The sequence below is a fragment of the Rhinopithecus roxellana genome, chromosome 15, assembly GCF_007565055.1.
Source record: "Rhinopithecus roxellana isolate Shanxi Qingling chromosome 15, ASM756505v1, whole genome shotgun sequence".
In the NCBI taxonomy this organism is placed as follows: domain Eukaryota; kingdom Metazoa; phylum Chordata; class Mammalia; order Primates; family Cercopithecidae; genus Rhinopithecus; species Rhinopithecus roxellana.
In genome coordinates, this window is record NC_044563.1 from 90,277,311 (window position 1) to 90,298,583 (window position 21,273).

Here is a 21,273-nt window from a genome sequence, read left to right on the forward strand (position 1 = left end):
CAAGAATTGCTTGAACCCAGGAGATGGAGGTTGCAGTGAGCTGAGATCATACCACTGCATTCCAGGTTGGGTGACAGAGCAAGACCCTGTTTCAAAAAAAAAGTAAAAATAAAAATAAAGTTGGGGAGAGAGATTGTAACACTTAAGTTAACAGATAGCACAGATTGTACTTCATTTTGATCTCCATGTCTTTAGGGAAGAAGGGCAGCTGGGAAGGAATGAGGAAGGGAGAAGCAAAGGTGAGTGGCAGAAGATGAGTGGAGATTACAGTAGGCCAGGAGGGGTTGGGGGGAAGGGAGGATGGAGAAGGACGGGGTAGGTTTCCAGAGGGGAGCTCAGGGAGAGAGACAGGGTGGGGCTGTGAGTTTCCACACCTGACTGGCTGCAAAGTGTTAAAATCAAAGTTACATCCATCTGGCCAGGATGCTGGTCATCTGGCTGCACATGCAGAGTGAGGGGTCTCTGTGGACCCCTCTTATAGTACCCGTCGTGCAGCATATTCTCCAGATAGGCTGGGACCTCTGGTCTCAAGTACAGAGGAGGTGCTACCTCCTCTTAGTTCCCTCCTTAGATGGGGGTCCCAATTCCAAGTGAGCCCATGCAGGGACAGCAGTAGCAGTGTGAGCCTGTGGAAGTGGAGGATGCCTGTCCCACCTAATGGCATTCAGATTCCCAGTGTTCGCAAAACCCTGTGCTGGTTTGTGACTCCTGATTCCAACCTTTAGCGTAACAATTCTCATGTGGAGGGGCTGCCAGAATGAGCTGAGTGTGTGTGTGGGAGGAGTTCAAACCAGCCTCCATGTTCTGAAATGTCCCCCCTCTGACCCTGTTGCTCCACTGCTCCCACCCCCAGTCTGGATTAAGTGCCTCCTCTGGGGTGCCAAAATATCCAGGCCATCTCATTACCTCAACCACATTGTATGATAATCTGTGGAACTCTGGGTTCATCTCGGCCATCAGTCAGCCCCTGGAGGCAGGAGTTATATTTTATCTACTCCTCTACCCCCAGGGCCTGGCACACAGTAGTTTATTGAATGAAGTGGGGTCCATGTGTGGCCCCCGGCTCATAGTGCACATATGAGAACCTGGTGAAAGGTTGGCTTCAGTGCCCCTCCCTACCTGTTAGTCGTCTGGACAGACCACACAGGGCAATGGTCTTCAGATGGCCCCTGGGAAGATGCTGGATATTCTCTAGGAGAGCAAGGAGGGCCAGAAGGGCTCCTCACTTTAGCATATGAGTGCTATATAGGGAAGACCCTGGGAGCCTGATTACCCAGTGTAGAGGAGGGCTGGGGAGTGCTGCAGAGTAAGGGAGGGGCCTAAGTGACTGTCAGGGGCAACCAAGGGCCATAGAGCAGGTGGAGCACCAGACAGGTGCTGGGAGGTGAGATGCTGTAACAACAGCCCAGGTGACCTGATCAACTCTTTGTCTTGTGGGCCTGGTTAGCAAGAATGTGCTTGTGCGTCAGGAGGACCATCTATTTCAGGGATGACAAAACTGCTTCTGGCCCTTTGAGCCCTCAGGCTTGGCCTGGAGCTGGTGTCCTCACAGCCCCACACTCTGCTGGCTCCTTGGCAGGAGTGTGCTTCTGCCAGGTGCAAGTGTGGGTGGGGGAAGGAGGGGGTGTGCCAGCTGTGGCCTAGCAAATGCTGGTGCCCCAGGGGCTAGTGTAAGGTGCAGCAGGTGAGACAGTGGACAGACAGACCTTGGCCCATCAGAAGGAAGTGCTTTCTAACAGGGGCACCAGATCAGTTTTGTTCACACACACACTCATAGACACACTCATTCACTGTATTAGTTTGCACTTCTATAAAAATACCTGAGACTGGTAATTTATAAAGAAATGAGGTATAATTGGCTCATAGTTCTGCAGGCCGTACAGGAAGCATGGCAGCATCTGCTTCTGAGAAAGCCTCAGGGAACTTTGACTCATGGTGAAGGCAAAGTAGAAGCAGCCGTCTTACATGGTGGGAGCAGGAGGAAGAGGCAGCGAGGGTGGGTAGGGGAAGGTGCTGCACACTTTTAAATGCCCAGATCTCATGAAAACTCTATCACTAGAACAGCACCAAGGAGATGGTGCTAAACCATTCATGAAGGATCTACCCCCATGATCCAATCACCTCCCACCAGGCCCCACCTCCAACACTGGGGATTACAATTGCACATGAGATTTGGGCAGAGACATGGATGAAAACCATGTCACGCACCCTCTGACACTTACACCCACACACCCAGTCACTCAGCTCCAACCCTCTGCCTTTACTGGCTGGGCCTTGGTTGTATAGAATGGATGCTAGATTTAGGCCTAGGGGAGGTAGAATTTCTAAAACGGCCCTCGCAGATGTCCCTCCTTAATCTCCAGATGCGGTGAATAAGATGAGTGAATATTATCACTCCTGTGATGATGTTATGGAATATGGCACAACTGACCTTAAGATGGGGGTTTATTGGTAGGTCTGATTTAATCCCATGAGCCCTTAAAAATAGAGAGCTTTCGGCCAGGCGCGGTGGCTCACTTCTGAGAGTAGGAGGAGAGGGCAGAGAGAGTCAAAGCAACAGCACAATGACCACTCTTGGCTTTGGAGATGAAGGGGGCTATGTGCAGGGATTGGCGTGAGGTCAGTAGGAGTTGAGAGTGACCCCTGGTCAAAGCCAGCAAGCAGCCTGGGACTTCAGCCTTTTGGCCACTAGACCTGAATTCTGCCAACAACTGGAATGAACTTGGAAGTGAATTCTTTCCCAGAACCTCCAGACAAGAGCACAGTGTGGCTAACATCTTGATTTTGGCCTTTTGATACCCTGAGCATAGAGCCCAGCCAAGCCCACCCAGACTTCTCACCTATAGAACTGTGAGCTAATAAATGGCTGTTGTTTTAAGCCATCAAGTTTGTGGCAATTTGTTCTGCAGCAATAGAAAACAAATCCAGGGTCATCCTTGGGCTCCACACAGCTTTTCCAATTTCCTGAGATACAAGCTGTGGTTAACTTCCAGTTCTTCCAAGTCCAAGGGGAGTGAGCCCTGAGGAGTTAGCCCGTCTGTGGCTAAACCTATCCCTCGTGCCTGCAAAGTCTGAGCTCCCGGCCTGCAGATTCTCATATGTGACAATCTGGAGCTCATCTGAAGACCAAGGTTGTCACCATAATGGATATCCCCAGGAAGGAGAATTCTTTGGGCACCAGTTTGTGGGGACTAACTTCCTCACTGGGGCAGAAGAACATTCCCAGGATAAGCCTGGTAGGCCGTTGGCTTAGGCAGCCTCCCAGCATTTGGGTTGTAGTGTTTGTGTGTGTGTGTTTTAACCTTTCTTAGCTGTTGCTCACCTTAGATGTCACCTGTTGCTTCTTGTTGGTAGGGCCAGACCTCAGGCAGCCTTGGCTGAGGCAATTGGGGGTGAGGTTGCATGGAAATAAAAACAGTGACCTGGCAGGCATTTGAGTGACACAGAAATCAGAATCTCATGCGTCTCAGCTGAGGTCAGAATGTGTTGGGGAGCCCGAAGTAATGGCTCTTCCTCTGGGTGTGAACATCCAAAAGATGCCAAAGGGAGAACCTCATCCTCAAGGTGAATCTGCCTGTGAGGAGTGACTGACAAGGTGGCATCCCTGGGGCAGGATGCTTGACTGAGCTCCATTTGATGGAGGACAGACCAGGGAAAGCTGAGGCTGGGGGCTCCCAGGGCTCAGGTTGAGTTTCCCAAAGCAGCCCAGTGTGTCTCTTAGCAAGACCAGAGGCAAGGGGAAGGGGAATTCCTGAAAAGGAGCCACCTCTGTCTTTCAGGTTAAAATAACCTTGTCCCAAAGATGTGATAACACGATGTAGGCAGGTGAGAACCAGAGGACCATGGCAAGCACTGGGTGTGTAAACACAGGAGGAAAACTGTGGTTCTTGAAAACTCGGCAGTGAGGAGACCTGGCCACAGGCCAAGAGGAGGAGAGCTGCTTCCAGGTGAGCCCTGAAACCTATTTGGGGATCAACCGATTTCTCCAGGCCTGTAGGTATCACACTAGTACCTGGAGAGAAAAAGGGCTCTGGTGGGTCACAGTTGTTACTGAGTCCTTGCTGGTGGCTGTGGTTGTGGTAGAATAAGCACTTAGGAAGCTACTGGGCCTGTGGCACAAGGTAGGGCAGGTAGTCAACTGGTTTCTGGCATTGGGCACTGTGGGCTGGCACTGTGGGGAGGCCGGGTTCCACTGGAGGCAGGAAGAAACATGAGGTGGGAGAAGAGTACTGATGGCCTCATCTTAATGCTGGGTAATTCTCTTCCTGCAGAAGAGACTTGCAGTGACATCATCTGATGTCTATTTCATGAATGAGGAAGGTGGAGTCATCACAAATCAGCCTTGCAAATAAGCATGGGCTTGTGGCAATTTAAACCAACCTTGGGCCCAAGAGCCAGTGTACTCATCTTTTGGTGCCAAGGCAACAGGTCCAGAGGGACCTGCATTTGGTACTGATCAATCCCTCTCCCCAAACAGAGGTACATATCTGTGCTTGCTCCAGCAGCGGCAGCCAGGATGGCACACGGCAGGCTAGAGGAAGGAGCAGCAGGGGTGGAGGCTGGATGGAGCAGCCACTGTGCCGTGTGACTTTGTGCCAGCCCTTTCCCATCTCTGGGAAAGTGTCTGTGAGAAGCAGGCTGATCTTATAGATGTCCTTGGCACCCAGTAGGTCTGCTGCCAGCCATGGGGCCTATGATGCCTGTAAGCTTGGATGGCGGTCGCTAGTCCACAGGGGTCCTGAGCACTCTCTCTACTCCTTCTTTGTAAAACAAGGAGATTGGACTGATTAAGCATCCTGTCTCTTCTGGCTCCAATGCCCCAAATGTCTGTGTGAAATGCAGTGTGCTTGTCTCTCTGTGACCCTATTCCTGGTCCTTTCTGAGACTGTTCATATGTTGGGACTGAGAGTTTGTGTTATCTGAAGCTAGCATGCTGTCCACACTGTGGGGAAAGCCCACATGATTTGCTATTGTCCTCCCCTCTAGTGCCTGTGGTTTTAGAGCCCATGCAGTGTGGTCTGCCATTTGTCTGTCTGTCTCCTGGGACATTTGCCTGCTTTAATCTTCTGTGGGCTGTGCAAACAGCCCTGAGTGGTGCATGGTGACCACAGGTAGGGGTGTCTGGAGGGCTGTGTTCCATCTCATGCAGACATGTGTAAGAGGAAGGCATGAATAATTAGAAACTTCTTAATGGTAGGGCCAGCACCAGTGATTAATCATAGCAAAATTCTCCTGCCACACACACAGCAGAGTCTTTATCACTCGCCCCAATTAGCTGCTGATGTCTCCCACTTTTCCTTGTCCTTGGCTCTTAGAAAGAAAAGTTTCAAGATGATTCGGTCCCAGTCCCTGTCTCTGCAAATGCCGACACAGCAAGATTGGAAGGGCCCCCCGGCAGCCAGTCCGGCCATGTCTCCCACAACCCCTGTGGTCACTGGAGCCACTTCCCAGCCCACGCCAGCACCCTATGCCATGCCTGAGTTCCAGCGGGTCACCATCAGCGGAGATTACTGTGCCGGGGTAAGGCGTCGGTGGGAGTGTTGAATGTGCCTTGCATACAGAGGCCGGGGCCCCATGGGCCACAGGGTCGTGCCCACCTCTGGAGCCTGGTCCTGTCCACGGGTGTCTGGGAGAAGGCAAAGAGGAGGCACAGGAGGCAAGGAGGGTACTAGCAGAGGTTGTGGGGTGTGGGTGTGGTGTCTCAGTGGCTGCCTGTTCCCTGTGAGGAGGGCCTTGGGGTGCAGGCTGGCACACTGTGTCTGTGGCTTGTAACTTCCACATGTTCTCTAAGTCTAGAAAGCTGGAATTGGTCCCTGTAGCCCGATGAGAAAGGTGCCAGCTTGGGCCTTTCAGTGTTGCCAAATGTTTAGTAGATTCAAAGTAATGATACTGAACGGTTTGTGTGAAATTAGTTGTTGCTAAATCATCTCTTCTTACATATAGGTTCAGTACCCTTAAATATAGGCTAGATCCCCCCAGCTGGGAAGAGAGAATCTTGTTTAGAAATTGAGCAAATTGGTTTACACTAAGTGAGTTAATGCAGTCACTGAAAATGTGCTAATTTTACCTGATTGGATGATGCATTTTTTATGCATGCCTACTTCTGGGAGAGAAATATCACTGAGTTAGTGCCCTGGCCCCAACTCACTACTTAACGCCTCAGTTGGCTTCGTTAGTCTCTCTTTTTAACAGTAGCTGAGAAAATATGGTGAATCCGAGACAGCAATGCAACTTATTGCTCTTCCTATAAAATATACCCTAGCTTTCAAAAATTTTTTGGTTATATGTAATGGAGAACACTTGCATATGGTACAAAATTTAAAAGATACAAAAATGGTATCAATTCAGCCACCCATTCTCCTCCTCAGAGGCAACCATTGGTTTTGGTTTCTTATGTATTCTCACATATATGATCTATGTACCTACAATTATTTATGCATACATAGTTTATTTACTTATTTTTATAAAAATCGTAGTTTACAATCTACATTATACTGCATCTTGCATTTTCCACTTAACAATACATCTTAAAGATAATGCCATATCAATATATACATAACTTCTTTGTCCTTTTAAAAAATATGTACATAGTATTCCTTTGTGAGGGTGTGTCATAGTTTATTTTAATTAAGTTCCCATGGTTGGGAGTTTAGATTGGATTGAGAAAAATGCAGGCCTTGTCTGGAGATTAGCATCTTGACCATGAGTCTTTGGTGTTCACCCAGCCTCAGGCAGGTGGGCAGAGCATTGGAAAGCAAGAGTCGAGGTGGGCCGACCACCAGCTGAACAGGAGGACATCAGCCCGTAGCATGTACTAACATGTACTAGCTTCTTTCTCCTAGTCTCCTGGCTGGCACAGAGTAGTACATGGAGCACCTGAACTGGGCAATTGGTCCTCAGAAAGCTAAGTGTCCATGAGAGGCAGGCTGATCTTGCAGATCTCCTTGGCACGCAGTAGGTCTGCTGCCAGCCATGGGTCCTGTGATGCCTATAAATTTGGCTAGTGGCTACTAGTCCACAGGGGTCCTGAGCATCCTCTCTGATGTCCTTAGCCATGGCCTGAGCCCCTGTCATGCTGAGTCCATTGGTTGCCCAGGGAAAGTGTTTGGCTTTGTTGTTGGCAGGGACGTATTTTTGTCTAAGATGTCTGTGTCTGCTCACCTATTCCTGCTGCTCTCAGAAGCCATCCACTGGAAGGTATAAAAGGAATTCACATACCCTATGGGGACATTTGGAGGCAGGAAAGGAGAATCTACCACTGTAACAAAAAGCAAGAAGTAGTATTGAGTAAAAGTATAAAAACATGCATAGGAAAAATATATTCAGACTTCTTCCCTCTGAGGATGGGGTAGGGAGGAGGGTAGAGTTTTAGCTGTATCTGTGATGATTTATTTCTTTAAACTTGTGAGAAATTTGAAAGAATTATGCTAAATATTAATATTGTCAGCTCTAGAAGGTAGATTATATTATCTTTGGTGCCTGTGTGTATGTTTAAAATATTGCAAAATTAAAAATGATGATTTTATTAAAGCAGAGGGGAACACTTTCAGGCCCCAGCCCTCCCTCCTCTGGGCTATACCAGCATGTGGTGCTTCCCTCTGCTGCACCCCTTACCCCGCATTGTGTCTGTTTGGCCACTTGTCTCCCCAAGCATTTTTCTGTGATTCTCATCCTTCCCAAACAGACTAAGATTAATGAGCCTGTTGGAAGGTGGGAATTTATCTCATTCATCTTTGAATATGAGGCTGCTCTGGTAAAGCAGAACATCCTTAGACTTTGGGGCTCAATCAGGTTAGAGTCTGAAATTTGACTTTGTAGCTTCCTGGCAAGTGATTTATCCTCCCTGGGCCTCAGTTTTCCCATTTGCAAAATGGGTTGCAGTAAGGAGCAAAATGAAATCTATGGAAAGGTCTGGCACATAACACATGACAATGGGTCTTGTTGCCTGGATGAGTTGGGTGATTAACAGATTTAATCAGAAGTGTGGGGTTGGCAAAGAAGCAGGCTGAGCATGCAGAATTTGCTTTTGCTTTTTGATTTGTTTCAACATATGAAGGACACATGAATTTTATCAACTGAAAATGATGGCGCTCATCACCTTCAGGGGTAGGACTCAGGCTTTGTCCCTTCATGGGCCTGGTGCAAAAACAGACTTTTGGCTTAATTAGCTGAATGTGAAACCAGCTTCTGGGTGTGCTGGCTGGAGCGCTCATCTCTCTTCCAACGCCCCTCACTCCTCCTGTGTCTCCTGTGTTGGGGTTCTCCAAGACCATTCCCAGGTTGGATGATTCACCAGGAGGACTCATAGGACTCTGCATATAGCTGTACTTACAGCTTTCATTTATTACAGTGAAAGGATACAGAGCAAATCAGCAAAGGGAGAGATACATGGAAGATACGAGGTGCAAGCTTCCAAGGTCCTCTCCCAGCGGAGTCATCAGAACTTACCGAATACCTTCAGCATCACATTGTGACAGCACACGTGGGAAGTGTTGTTTACCAGGGAAGCGCATGAGAGATTCCGTGCCCAGGGTTTTCACTGAGGCTGGTCACACATCTGCATAGCAGATCTCAAATTCCAGGCTCCCAGAAGGAAAGCAGGTGTCCAACATGAACCATATTGTTTGCACAAGTAGTTTAGGTGCAATGAACCACTCTTACTAGTCAGGGAGTGGTGAGAACCCTCCTGAAATCCAGGTTCCCAGATACCAGGCAAGGGCCAGTCTTACAAGCACATCTTTCCAAGGATGGCAGTCTCAGGCCTGCTGTGTGAACCCTTTCCTGCCTGCCTCCCTTCTGCAGATCACTTTGGAGGACTACGAGCAGGCAGCCAAGAGCCTGGCCAAGGCCCTAATGATCCGGGAGAAATATGCAAGGCTCGCCTACCACCGCTTCCCGCGGATCACATCCCAGTACCTGGGTCATCCGCAGGCAGATACTACACCTCCGAAAGAGGGCCTTCCAGGTACGGCGCTCTGGCTGGAGGTTGGGTCCCAACTGGGGGGGACCGAGAGCTACTCGGGCTTTTTGCTGGCTTGATCTATTTCCCCTGATGGTATTTTAAGAGGACAGTGTTCTTGCATTGACTTCTCCCACACTGATGTTTGATGGTTCCCCCAAGGATTGATTGTATGTGTACTGTATGCCTCACCTGTGAAGAGCTGAACTGTTGAAGTTAAGAGAGAGAAGTGAAAGACAGTCCTTGTTCTTAGGAGTCCATCAGGGAGACAGGCAGTCTCATGTGGGATTTTTTTTTTTTTTTTTTTTGAGATAGGGTCTTGCTCTGTTGCTCAGGCTGGCATGCAGTGGTGCAATCACTGCTCACTGCAGCCTTAATTTCCTGGGATCAAGCAATCCTACCACCTCAGCTTCTCGAGTAGCTGGTATCCAAAGGCACACACCACCACACCCAGCTAATTAAAAAAATATTATTATGTTTTGTAGAGATAGGGGTCTTACCATGTTGCCCAGGCTGGTCTCAAACTCCTGGACTCAAGTGATCCTCCTGCCCTGGCCTCCCAAAGTGCTGGGATTATAGACGTGAGCCACTGCGCCTGGCCTCATGTGGCATATTTAAAAGAATACAGACAGTAAATACCAAATTGGTGGTAGGGTGGATTGGGGAGGGAGCAGGAACAGAGGGCATGTTCCCTGGGAAGATGATGTAGGCTCTGGTGTCAAACACAGCTGCATTTGTATCTGGCCTCCATCAATTTCTTGGGATTTGGGGAAAGATATTTCTCTAAGCCTCACTTTGTAAAATGTAATCTATAAAATGGAAATGCAAATAATATCTATCTCCAAGAGCTGTCGTGAGGATTAAACAGGAGAATACATTTCAAGTACTCAGTTCAGTTCTGGCATCTAGTGAGTATTCAGTAAGTGGTAGCTGCATTTATGCTGCCGAGTTCAGGGAAGGGGAGATCCGAGAGGTCTGGGTGGTTTCCTCATGAAGCCTCACCGTGAAGGACCTAACAGCAGCAGGGGCGGTAATGAGGACAATAGGAAACCCCACTCCTGAAAGTTGGTGGTAGGGGGACACATAAGGGCCCTGGTGGTCTCCATCAGTGCCTGGGACCCTGGCTGCCTCTGGGGGTAGCTGGTGGTGCCAAGTTGCCCCAGTCTCTGGCTCCCTTGAATTTCAAGTCCTGTACTTTGAACATCTGGGGCCCTAGGTAAATTTCAGCCCTTTGAGTCCATTTCCCTATCTGAGGGAAGTGGATCCTACCATCTCAGTTTTGGCAAAGACAGACAGAAATGACTGTCAAATGTGTACTTTACGTGGACAGAGGACCCCCGTGTTCTGGGCATGAATATGGGGAAGAGGAGCAACTTCCGAGTGTGCAGGCTGTAGCTTTACCTGGAGCTTGAACTGCCTGCATCTCACAGACTGCTGCATGCATTAGGGCCTCCTGAGCTGGCCTGTGACCATACCTGATGGGGCACGTCCCTCTCCACCTCTGCCTGCATCAGCCCCTTTGTGGCTCCTTACATGTACTCTAGGGATGGTCTGTTCCTTCCAAGCACGGATGGAGGAGGCCCAGGCAGGTCACTCTGCCTTGGCAACTTCCTTTGATGCAGATCTTGAGGTTTGCTCCTGCCTATGCCGGCAGCTGAGCAGCTGATCCTGGATGGTGCCGACTGAGCTGCATGGAGTTGAAGCCTCCAGCTCTACTAATATTTAGCATCAATACATTCCTTAGGGACAGAGTTTATCAAGAGTCAGGAAAACTAATTATGAGAATAATAAGAATAATATCCTATAATTCATTATTTGTAGTGCATTACTCTTTATGAAGAATTTTCCTATACACACTATTGCAACCCTCACAGCAGCCAGTTAAGGCAGGGGGTGTTATCTTCAGATGAGGAGATAGGCTCAGAGAGGTAAAGGAGTTTGCTGAAAGTCTCACAGCAGGGAAATTGCATAGAGGAGTTTTCTGCCTCCTGTTGGCTAATTCTAACCTTAACCTATAGTGGTGGGGAGCAGATGGCTTTATCACTGGCATTCCCCGCTCTGAGAGAGACAAGTTCCCTATCCTTTGCTCCTTTGGGGAGGGAGTAGCTTCTTTAGCCCCTCAGCTGGCCTGGCCCAGGACACTTATTCCCACTGGGCAGTCCAGGTGCAATCTGTTCTCTTCCTGGGAGAAGATACCGCTGCCCTTCTTAATATTCCTGGGATCTCTGAAGTGCTGAGGAAAATGAAGCCCATTTCAGTTAAATTTTAAAAAATTGTTGAAGTGCTAGCCATGTGCCAGGGACTGTTCTAGACACGTAGCAGTAAACAGCACAAATTAAAGTCTCTGCCTGCATGGAGTTTCTATTGGAGTGGAGAAGACGTCATATCTGAAATAAAGAAGTGACATGGTTTGACATGGTGGTAAGTGCTGGGAAGGAAGCAGGGAAGAGCACATCAGATGCAGGGCCGGTGTGGGGTTGGATTTTGGGCAGGAAGACCAGGGCAGGCCTCCATGTCTTTTGAGCCCATAGAGGGGCACTTTGCCATCCCTCAATCCTGTTTTGCAGACTTCCACCCTCCTCCACTGCCCCAGGAAGACCCCTACTGCCTGGACGATGCACCCCCCAACCTGGATTACTTGGTCCACATGCAGGGGGGCATTCTCTTCGTGTATGATAACAAGAAGATGCTGGAGCGCCAGGAACCGCACAGCCTGCCCTACCCTGACCTGGAGACGTACACGGTGGACATGAGCCACATTCTGGCTCTCATCACTGATGGCCCCACGTAAGCCAGCTTCTCCGCAGCTGCCTCTCTTTGCACAGGTGCTGTTCTGTAGGAAGGAGATAAGAAAGGCCTTACCCCTCTGCCCTGGGGTCCTCTGTACTTAAAGCATCCCAGAAAGAGTGTGGTTTCTCCTTTCCTCAGTGCTTTGTGGGTTTCTGCAACAGTTTTCCTTCATAGACTGGCATAGCCTTAGACTTGGTAGTCCCTGTCCCCACCTCCTTTTCTTTTTGAGACAGCATCTTGCTCTGTTGCCCAGGCTGGGGTGCAGTGGTATGATCTTGGCTCACTGCAGCCTCTGCCTCCTGGGTTGAAATGATTCTCTTGCCTCAGCCTCCCAAGTAGCTGGGACTACAGGCAAGTGTCACCATGGCTAATTTTTATATTTTTAGTAGAGACAGGAGTTTCACCATGTTGCCTAGGCTGGTCTCAAACTCCAGAGCTCAGGTAATACACCCAACTCAGCCTTCCAAAGTGCTGGGATTATGGGTGTAAGCCACCATGCCCGGCCTCCTTGTCCCTTCTGCATGCATAGTGTGGAGCCTCTGCTTGCTGGTGGCCACCCAGGTGCCTCTGAATGTCTGTCATCCGTCTCCCCAGGCAGGACAGCAGCCTTGCAGAGAGTTACCAGCCCAGAGCATATCTGTGAGGAGTGATGAAGACATTGCTTCAGGCCTTGGATTTTCTGGGTTTCTGGAGAGGAGCATGCAGCGAGCCTGGGGAACTTTGCTCATGGGCATGATGCCCCATGATGCTTGTGGGCTTGGCTCCAGCTAACCTGGTGGGCAGCCATCTTTCTGAATTTGGCCCCCTCACTTCTTGGTGGGCACTTAGGCTGATCAGTAATGCCCGGACCCAGTAAGCCTCAGAGTGGCTGTGCTGGGAGTGGGAGTCTGGGTGAGGGGAGGTGCTGGTCACTCCTGAGGACCTTCTCTCTGGTTTTCTGGGAATCCTGTGATGCCAGTCTCCAAAGTGGCATAGTGAGCCCAAGGTTGATGGGCAGCATGACTCTTAGTCCTCCCTGATCTGAGGGCAGGACTAAGGCATGGGAAGGGCAGGGCGGTTCCTCGGAGGCTGTCCTCAGCCAGGTGTGCAGGCAGTGGCTGTCCCATCTAGGGGGTTGTGAGGATGCTGCCTGGGGAGAGAGATTGAGTGAGGCGGCGTTTAAACTCCCTTCTGACTCTGAGGCTGTCCTGTGCTCCATCCACTCTGGGGCTTGTCTGGGCAGATGGCTGACTGTGCCGTTGCAGCACTGACAGATGCTCTTATGGAAGTCTACGTGATTAGATGCCAAGGAAGCTGCTGTTTGTTCTGGGGGCACAAGGAAGCAGGGTAGCATGAATTGTGGTTGAAGGTTCTGTGTGGCTGTGGATGCAGGTGTGTGGCTAGGCACCTGGGCTGGGTGTGGGCTGGTGGTTGGCCACAGCAGTGAGCATCCCCATCCCCAGTGGCCTTTACTGGCTGAGAAATCATAAAAACCCCTTCTCTGAGTTGGTGGGAATCTGGGGGCATCAGTCCTTACAGAGATTTCTGTCTTGGTAACAAATATCCCTACAGTCCCAACCCGCCCATGATGCAAAACATCCTCTTGTCGTGAAGCCTCAGAGTTGAGAGGTCCTTGGGCCATGGCCATTAGGTCAGGGGGCTGGTTCCTCTGCAACCCAAGGCGGGCAGGTCATGCCTTGGAGTTTGACTGTGTTATCAGTCCTCCGGGCAACAAATTCCTTCTTCAAGGAATGACAAGTGGCTGAGGATAGAAAAGAGGAAGGAAAGGAGGGGATGAAGGAGGGAGACCTCCACTGAGCATCCACTGTGCTTGGAGCCAGGCCCTTTCTCAGGCGTAAACCAGTTTAACCCTTACTTCAGCCTTGGGTGTTACCACCTGATATTTACTCATGGGAAATGGAGGCTTGCGGTTAATTCCCTAAACACATAAACTAGAAGTCAAAACACCTGTATGAGGTCCCAGAGCTGGCCTGCTATTGCCCCATCTCCTGACTCTCCACTGACTTTATAGAGTCTGTGGTGTGACTCAGCAGTTCAGCAGGGTCTGCAGAAAACCGGAACCTCCTCATTCCACCCTGCTTCATCCTGACCCTTCCAGCCAGGGTTGGCCCCTGCAGATGCTGGGGGCCTCCAAACTGGAGAGCTCGATGTGACTTCTGCTCAACTGTGGTCTCTCCCCATCTCCAACTTTCAGGAAAACCTATTGTCACCGACGACTGAACTTTCTGGAATCCAAGTTCAGCCTTCATGAGATGTTAAACGAAATGTCTGAGTTCAAAGAGCTGAAGAGTAACCCCCACCGGGACTTCTATAACGTGAGAAAGGTGCGTTAGGGGCCAGTGTTCACAGCTGCCCTTCCCGGTCCCCCTCCCAGACCATGGGATGCCCTGAGCCAGTCTGAGGTTTGTCCCCTGTGAGAACGTCAGGGCTCCTGGCTAAGGGCGGCCTTCGTGGCCAGAGGGGTATGAAGTATACATGCAGAAGGAAGATGGGTGAGTTACGTTTGTGTCAGGCTGGGTCTCAGACAGCACTTGAATCACTCTAGGTGGAAACCATTGTACTCATTGTATATCTGTTGGGATGTGCCCTCTTCCTTGGAAAATAGGGCACAGCCTATTAATTGGTCATAAAAGTTGAGCACAGCCTACTTTTAAGGTAGGGTATGTATTAGAGTCATCAAGGAAAGACACAGCTGTAAAGATCTCTTTGGTCCCCTCCTTGTGTCCACGTGTTCTCATTGTTCAGCTCCCTTATGAGTGAGAACATGCAGTGTTTGGTTTCTCTGTTCCTGTGTTAGTTTGCTGAGGATGATGGCTTCCAGCTGGGCTTAATACCTAGGTGATAGGTTGATAGGTGCAGCAAACTACCATGGCACACATTTACCTATGTAACAAACCGGCACGTTCTGCACATGTATCCTGGAACTTAAAGTAAAATAAATAAGCTAATAAAATAAAATTTAAATTCCCTGAAAAAAAAAAATCTCTCTGGAGTTGGGAGTTTGTGGTTTTGCATCCTTCAGGATCATGTGGATTTAAAGAAAAGTCTCTGATATGCTCAGATCTCTGCCTCTCTTCTCCCACCGAGGGGATGGCAGCCTTGCCTGGGGCTCCTGGCAGTCTTCGCCTGCAGGGGCTGCAGCTGTGGTAGGAGTGAAGGTTAAATGATCGTGGCCCCAGCCTTTCTATTCTCTTCTGCTGAAGCGCTGTGCAATGAGGCACAGGGTCAGTGCTAGGCAGGGGGCGTTTGATGGTGAGCAAGAGTCACTTCCTGTCAACCAGGTGGTTTGAGGGAGAGGCCAGAACTGAGCTGACTTAGAGTGAGTAGGAGCTTGCCAGGCAGAGGGTGTGGTAGGGGAATAGAAGTGGTGGCATTCCAGGTAGAGGCACGTGATGTGCAAATGTCAGGAGGGAGGGATGATCTGAGAGAGTCAGAACAGTGCGTTGACGTAACTGCAAGCAGTGCAGTGTGGCTGGAGCTCAGTCATCGGGAGCAGGGAGCAGTGGGTTGTGGGGAGAGTAAGGCTGCAGATATGTGGGGAGGTCCTGGATCATGCAGGGGCTATAGGTTTCCCACAGAAGGCAGGGAGGTGGGCTGGGGTGTGGTGGTGAGCTGGGAGAGAAGCTCCTTGGGGAAGAGTGGGCATCAGGCTTTTCTTGGAGGAGGGATGGCCGAAGCTGAATGGAGTCACAGTGGGGTTGTCATCTCCACAGGAGCTCTGTCTCAGCTGGGACCTCCTGGGGACTTCCTCTTTTTGGGGTCAGCTTTGATAAGGGAGGATAGGCCAGGGGAGGATGTGGCTCCTCTGGGAAAGCCCAGCTCTAGGCTCCCTGACCTCCTGACTGGGAGCACTCAGCAATGCAGATGGAAGACCATATCTGGAGGCCCTAAGCCCACTTCTGTTACCCGTCAGGGGGTCCAACACAGACTCCCACTTGGATGGGATCAAGAGCTTTAAGAAGGGTTTGGCTTCAGCTCATGCACCCTGAGAGGCTTACGGAAGTGTCTTGGCGATTTCCAGGCAGAAGTGAAAGGTGTTTTAGACACCACTTACGTGGGCACCCTGGCATTTTTACCTTCGAGCACCATTTGTTCCTTCTCTGTGAGCCTTAGGTGTTCAGACAGGTGGATGTCTCTATCACTATGTGAACGCCTCTCAGCCCTGCCCAAAGAACTTCACATGCCTAGCACATGCCCAGGCCCATGTCCAAAGAAACGCCTCTCCCAGCCCGTTGCAGTCCTGTCCCGCGCATACGTGAATGCCCTGGGCTTACCTGCTTCCTGCCGCCTGGGGCCAAGGTGTTCTTACTGACTGTGCTGGCACTGACACTGTTTGCTTCTAAGGTGGGGCCCCCGTGGGTGTTCCTGGGTCTACCAACCACTCTGTGGTCACAACATGAGAAAGAGTCCTGGTGTGGGGCTAGGGTAACAAATCAGAGCCTATCCCCAGGGTTCTCCTGCAGTCTTAGGGTTAATGTTTTCTCTGGACAGAGACGACCTTGATACCTATGACACAGTGGCCTGTTCTTAGGCACCATAGTCAGTCCATAAACATGGGTGCAGGTCTGCTATGAGCCAGGCCTGTGCCTGCCCCTGGGTGCTGCCTACTTGATAGCACTCTCTTTTTTTGTTTTTTGTTTTTTTGAGATGAAGTTTTGCTCTTGTCGCTGGAGTGCAGTGGTGCAATCTCGGCTCACTGCAACCTCCACCTCCTGGGTTCAAGCGATTCTCCTGCTTCAGCCTCCCTAGTAGCTGGGATTATAGGTGACTGGCACCACACCTGGCTAATTTTTGTATTTTTAGTAGAAATGGGGTTTTGCCATATTGCCCAGGCTGGTCCTGAACTCCTAGCCTCAGGTGATCTGCCTGCCTTGGCCTCCCAAAGTGCTGAGATTACAGGCATGAGCCACCACACTTGGCCTTGACAGCACTCTCATAGCCTGTACTACGGGGAGGAGAGCTGCTTTCTAAAATCCAGAACGGGCTGGATGGTGGCCTCCATCTGTCTAAAGCGGCTGTTGGTGTCCCGGGGCAGACCAGGGCTGTGGTCTGAGGCAGGAGCTGTGACGTGGCCGTGGATCTGTGTGGCTGGTGTCTGTGAAGGCACCCGTCACATTGCAGCAGGTGAAGGGCTGAGATACCCTGAGGCCCAGCCAGCAGGACTATGTGACCGAGACACTTGTTTTCTATGCAGAAGCAAGGTAGAAGGGCTGAGTGTGTTTGCTGCTTGGGAATTGGGTAGAAATAGGTGATGTCTACTGTGGTTTAAGTGTCATATTAAGAATAGCAAATAGGTTTTATCTTCTATACTAAACCTGACCAATTAGGGGTAGTTACCAGAGGCCACTCCTAAAGCTTAGTGAAAAGAGTGCTGTCCTCGATGATCGATGCCTGCCATGGTTATGGAAATGGTCAGTGTTGGCTTAGGTCCCAAGTTTGGAAACTCTGCTCTTTGTTTACATCTGAATCTTAGGTGAACATGGGGAATGCACTTAGATCCTCTGGTGAATTGAAAACACTGACCTCCAATGACCTTCAATTATTTTGTTCCTAAAATAATCACCCTTGAGATTCTGAAGTTTGGATGGGGTGCTTCCTGGATTGTCCAGTTGTTTTCCTCATTTATCTTGTGACTCACGGGGGTAAGGATAGGCTGACCCCCCTGTGGTGTGTCATTGGTAAGCTAGAGAACAGGACCAGAAAGCCCAGAATCCGCTGAGTCATGCCGAGTTCGTTGCACCAAGCTGTGTCCAGCTGAGCTGAGCTAGGCTGACCTTCTCTTGTGCATCCCACGTGAGCCCAGCCTCATCTCTGAGGAGCCTGGATTTTGGGGATGTTTCAGTTTTCTGCTTTGTTTTGTTTCCCCAATGTCCAGTGGTCTGTCTTTCTGGTAAAAATGGCAAGATTAATGGCAGGAAGGACCCTGATGAGTGAGGGCTGTGGCTAATGACATGGACTGGCTGGCATATTGCTCACAGAGGTCCAGTGGATCAAATATCTGGTTTGGCATGACTTGGAGATGCTCAGCCAGCCGTGGACAGCATTCCCTGCCCTGAGGTCAGCCACCTCCTCACCCCAGCCCAGGCTGAGCGCCCAGTCGGCCGCAACAGTAGCTCCAGAGTGTGGTCTAATGGCTGTCAGCAGCCTGGCCTGTGAGGCTGCTGTCGTCCTCCCCGGGAGCTCCCGTAGGTCCCTTGGGCTCAGGGAGGGGGAGCCAGTTTGCCCACAGTGACTTCAGGCCATCCCTCAGCTTAGCTGGGGCTTCATTTCTTAGGGCTTATGGCTGTCCTGTGAGTGAAGCACAGTGAAAAGGGTGAGTGGGGATGAGGGATGGGGACATGGGTAGGATCCAGGTAATATTAGCAGAGCCCTCATCCTAAGATTAATGAAGAGGGTTCAGTAACAGAATCAAATTACATTTTAAAAATCCCTTCTAGCTTCTGTGTATGGAGAATGAATTGAACCAGAGCACAAGAAAAAGGAACAAGACCAGTTAGGAGGTCACTGTGAATTCAGGCCTGAGAATATGCAGGCTTGAACTCCCGTGGTGGCAGTGGGGTTGGAGAATATTGTATGGATTTGACATCCATTGGAAGGCAGAATTGATGAGACTCACTGAGGGAAGGGAGTAGTAGGAAGGCCAAGGATGACTCCCAGTTTTTCAACGTGACCAACTGGATTCAGGACACTCCATTTCCTGGGATTCCAGAATCTGGGAGACAATCATCAGGCTTGAGCTGGGGTCAGAGATGAAGAGTCCACTTTTGGATATATTAAGTTTGAACTGCCTTTGGGTTATCCAGATAGAGATGTCAAGCAGGCAGTAGTATATACAGTTCTGGAGCTTTTGGCTGGTGACATAAATTTGGGAATTGGTATAAGTAAAATAATTAAATACACAGAAATGGAACAGATCACCTTTGGAGAGAGTTTATAGTGAGAGGACAAGAGAGCCCAGGACCAGGCATCAAGAAATTCCATTATTAAGAGGTCTGGTAGTGAGGATGAGCTGACTAAGGAGGCTGAAAAGGAGAGGACAGAGATGCAAGGGGTCAGTCTGGTATCACAGGACTTAGCACGATATAGAGGATGTATTTCGAGATCTTGCTGGGCTCCTTCTGCAAAGGCGCCTTCTGCAAAAAACTGCCTTTCCCTGCAATGTGGGGAGAAGTCTAAGCTGACTGTTCATTTCCACTTTTTAGGATTTGCTCTAAGATCTTTGGCCTTGGGCCCCACGGCTTGAGTCCATATGTTGGCTTAGGGTCACTAGAGTGGCTTCCAGTAGAGTGGCTTCTTCTTGGGAGTTGGACACCCTGGAGTTTGGGTGAGGTGTAACTAGTCAAGGAAGGGTATGTTTGGGGGTTGGCCTCTAGTGTCTGTTCTCATTCATTCCCACTTGGAGGTTTGCTTTGGGAATGCTCTGAGGGTTCTGAGAGGGATCAATGGGAAGAGTGGGATTTGATGGGCCCTCAGAGTTATCACTGAAACCATGAGAACCTGTCGCACCTCTTAATTTGTTCATTCATTCATCCATTGGTTCGATTTTGTACTAGGCTCTGGGGTAGGTGCTGAAGACTTAGAGGCATCAAACATGGCCTTTGTCCTTGAGGAGCTCCCAGTCTAGTGAAAGAGTAGACACACAGACATTAGAGTGATCAGGAGGGTCTGCACAGCAATGGGATGCCTGTGCCAGGTTTTGAGGTTGGGCGAGTGAAAGAATATTCAGTTGTGCTTGGAGGAACAAGGTTGGCTCCCAAATGGAGGAGGTTGTGGGAAATTTCTAGGTGGATGAGATGGTGGAGAGAAAGTAGGGCATTCCAGACTGAAGAAACACATAGGCAAAGTGATACAGTGTACTGTACCTCGGTGTCTTGTGTACCCGTAAGTGGTTTGTCATGGCTGTAGCACAGAATGGGGCAGTGGCAAGGCGAGAGTTAAGGCTTGAAATAAGCCTTGAATCCCAGGCCAAGGCACTTGGGCTATATCTTGAGGCTGATGGGCCCACAGGTCATTTGTTGACTGGGGAATGGCCTGATCCAATCTGCATTTTAAAAAGATTTCCTGGTGCCGTAAGGAGGTGGAATGGGCAGCAAGGCTGAAAGGGAGGGATGCCGGTTTCGAAGTCTGAGGAGAAACGCGGAGTGGGATCCAGGCATTGGTGGGGCCGCCCCGATGGCCCACGAGGTGCTGGGGTTCTGTGCACATTAAGGGTTGGATGTCTTAACTCTTGTTGCTAGGGGAGGTGGCCTGACTCGGCCTGGTGGGTGCTGTGTTCCAGGTGGACACGCACATCCATGCGGCTGCCTGCATGAACCAAAAGCATCTGCTGCGCTTCATCAAGCACACGTACCAGACGGAGCCTGACAGGACTGTGGCGGAGAAGCGGGGCCAGAAGATCACCCTGCGGCAGGTGTTTGACAGCCTGCACATGGACCCCTATGACCTCACTGTGGACTCGCTGGATGTCCACGCGGTGAGTGAGCTTCCGCTCCAGTGCTGCCAGCAGACAGCAGCCCTGGCTGGGGACTCAGCCCCCTGGAAAGCCACCGTGATTGTGCTTGCGGGGAGGCGCTATGGAAGCAACTCTTTCTCTTCTGACTAAGAGATCATGTGGCCTCAGAGAATAACAGGTCTGGGGCAGCCATAGGACAGGGAAAGAGGGTGTGTGGCTTGGGGCCCGACAGGTCTAAGCACTAATCCCACTCCTGCCACTTAGGAGTTTTGTGCCCTTAGGCAACTCATAGAAGCTTTTATTTCCTTGCCTATAAAATGGTGACAGCCATGTGCCTTCTTAACTTTAAAAAAAATATTGAAACACTAAATGATGATGTAACTGCTATGGAAAACAGTATGGTAGTTCCTAAGAAAGTTAAGTATAGAATTACCTATGCCTCAGCAATTCTCTTCTAGGTATATACCCAAAAGAACTGAAAGCAGGAACTTGAACAGATACTCACATACCAATGTTCATAGCAGTATTATTCATAGCAGCCAACAGATAGAAACAGCCCGTGTTCATCAACAGATGAATGGGTAAACAAAATGTGGTATATCCATACCATGGAATATCATTCAGCCATAAGAAGGAGTAAAGTACTGATACATGCAACAACCATCAATGAACTTTTCAAAAGATTACACTAAATCGAAGCCAGACTCCAAAGGACAAATATCATGTGATTCCACTGATATAAGGTACCTAGAATAGGCAAATTCATAGAAATAGAAAGGAGAATAGAAGTTACGAGGGGCAGGCGAGAGGAAGGCATGGGGAGTTAGTTTAGTGGGTACAGACTTTGTTTGGGATGATAAAAAAGTTCTGGAAATGGTTAGTGGTGATGGTTGCACACCAGTGTCAATGTACTTAAAGCCACTGGAACTGTACAGTTAAAAATGGTTGAAATGGTAAATGTTGTGTTGTGCATGCTTTATTAGAACAAAAAAAACCTTTGTTAAACAGAACATTGAATGATATAATATGGAGAAAGTGCTTTACAAAATGTGAGCAGTGATAGGGAATGCTC

The 21,273-nt window shown here is 49.7% G+C and overlaps 1 protein-coding gene across 10 annotated transcripts in view; it reads left to right on the plus strand.

The window, feature by feature from the left end:
* Positions 1 to 21,273, plus strand: part of AMPD3 (adenosine monophosphate deaminase 3) — a 68,454-nt gene that overhangs the window by 34,938 nt on the left and 12,243 nt on the right. For 9 of the 10 annotated variants that reach the window (XM_030918330.1, XM_010384816.2, XM_030918326.1 and 6 more), the window contains 5 exons: positions 5,316 to 5,520; positions 8,803 to 8,965; positions 11,527 to 11,746; positions 13,944 to 14,073; positions 20,028 to 20,222. In XM_030918330.1, the coding sequence (XP_030774190.1) occupies positions 5,316 to 5,520; positions 8,803 to 8,965; positions 11,527 to 11,746; positions 13,944 to 14,073; positions 20,028 to 20,222 (913 nt within the window). The remainder of the gene's footprint in view (positions 1 to 5,315; positions 5,521 to 8,802; positions 8,966 to 11,526; positions 11,747 to 13,943; positions 14,074 to 20,027; positions 20,223 to 21,273) is intronic. The other variant, XM_010384820.2, reaches the window with a different exon arrangement.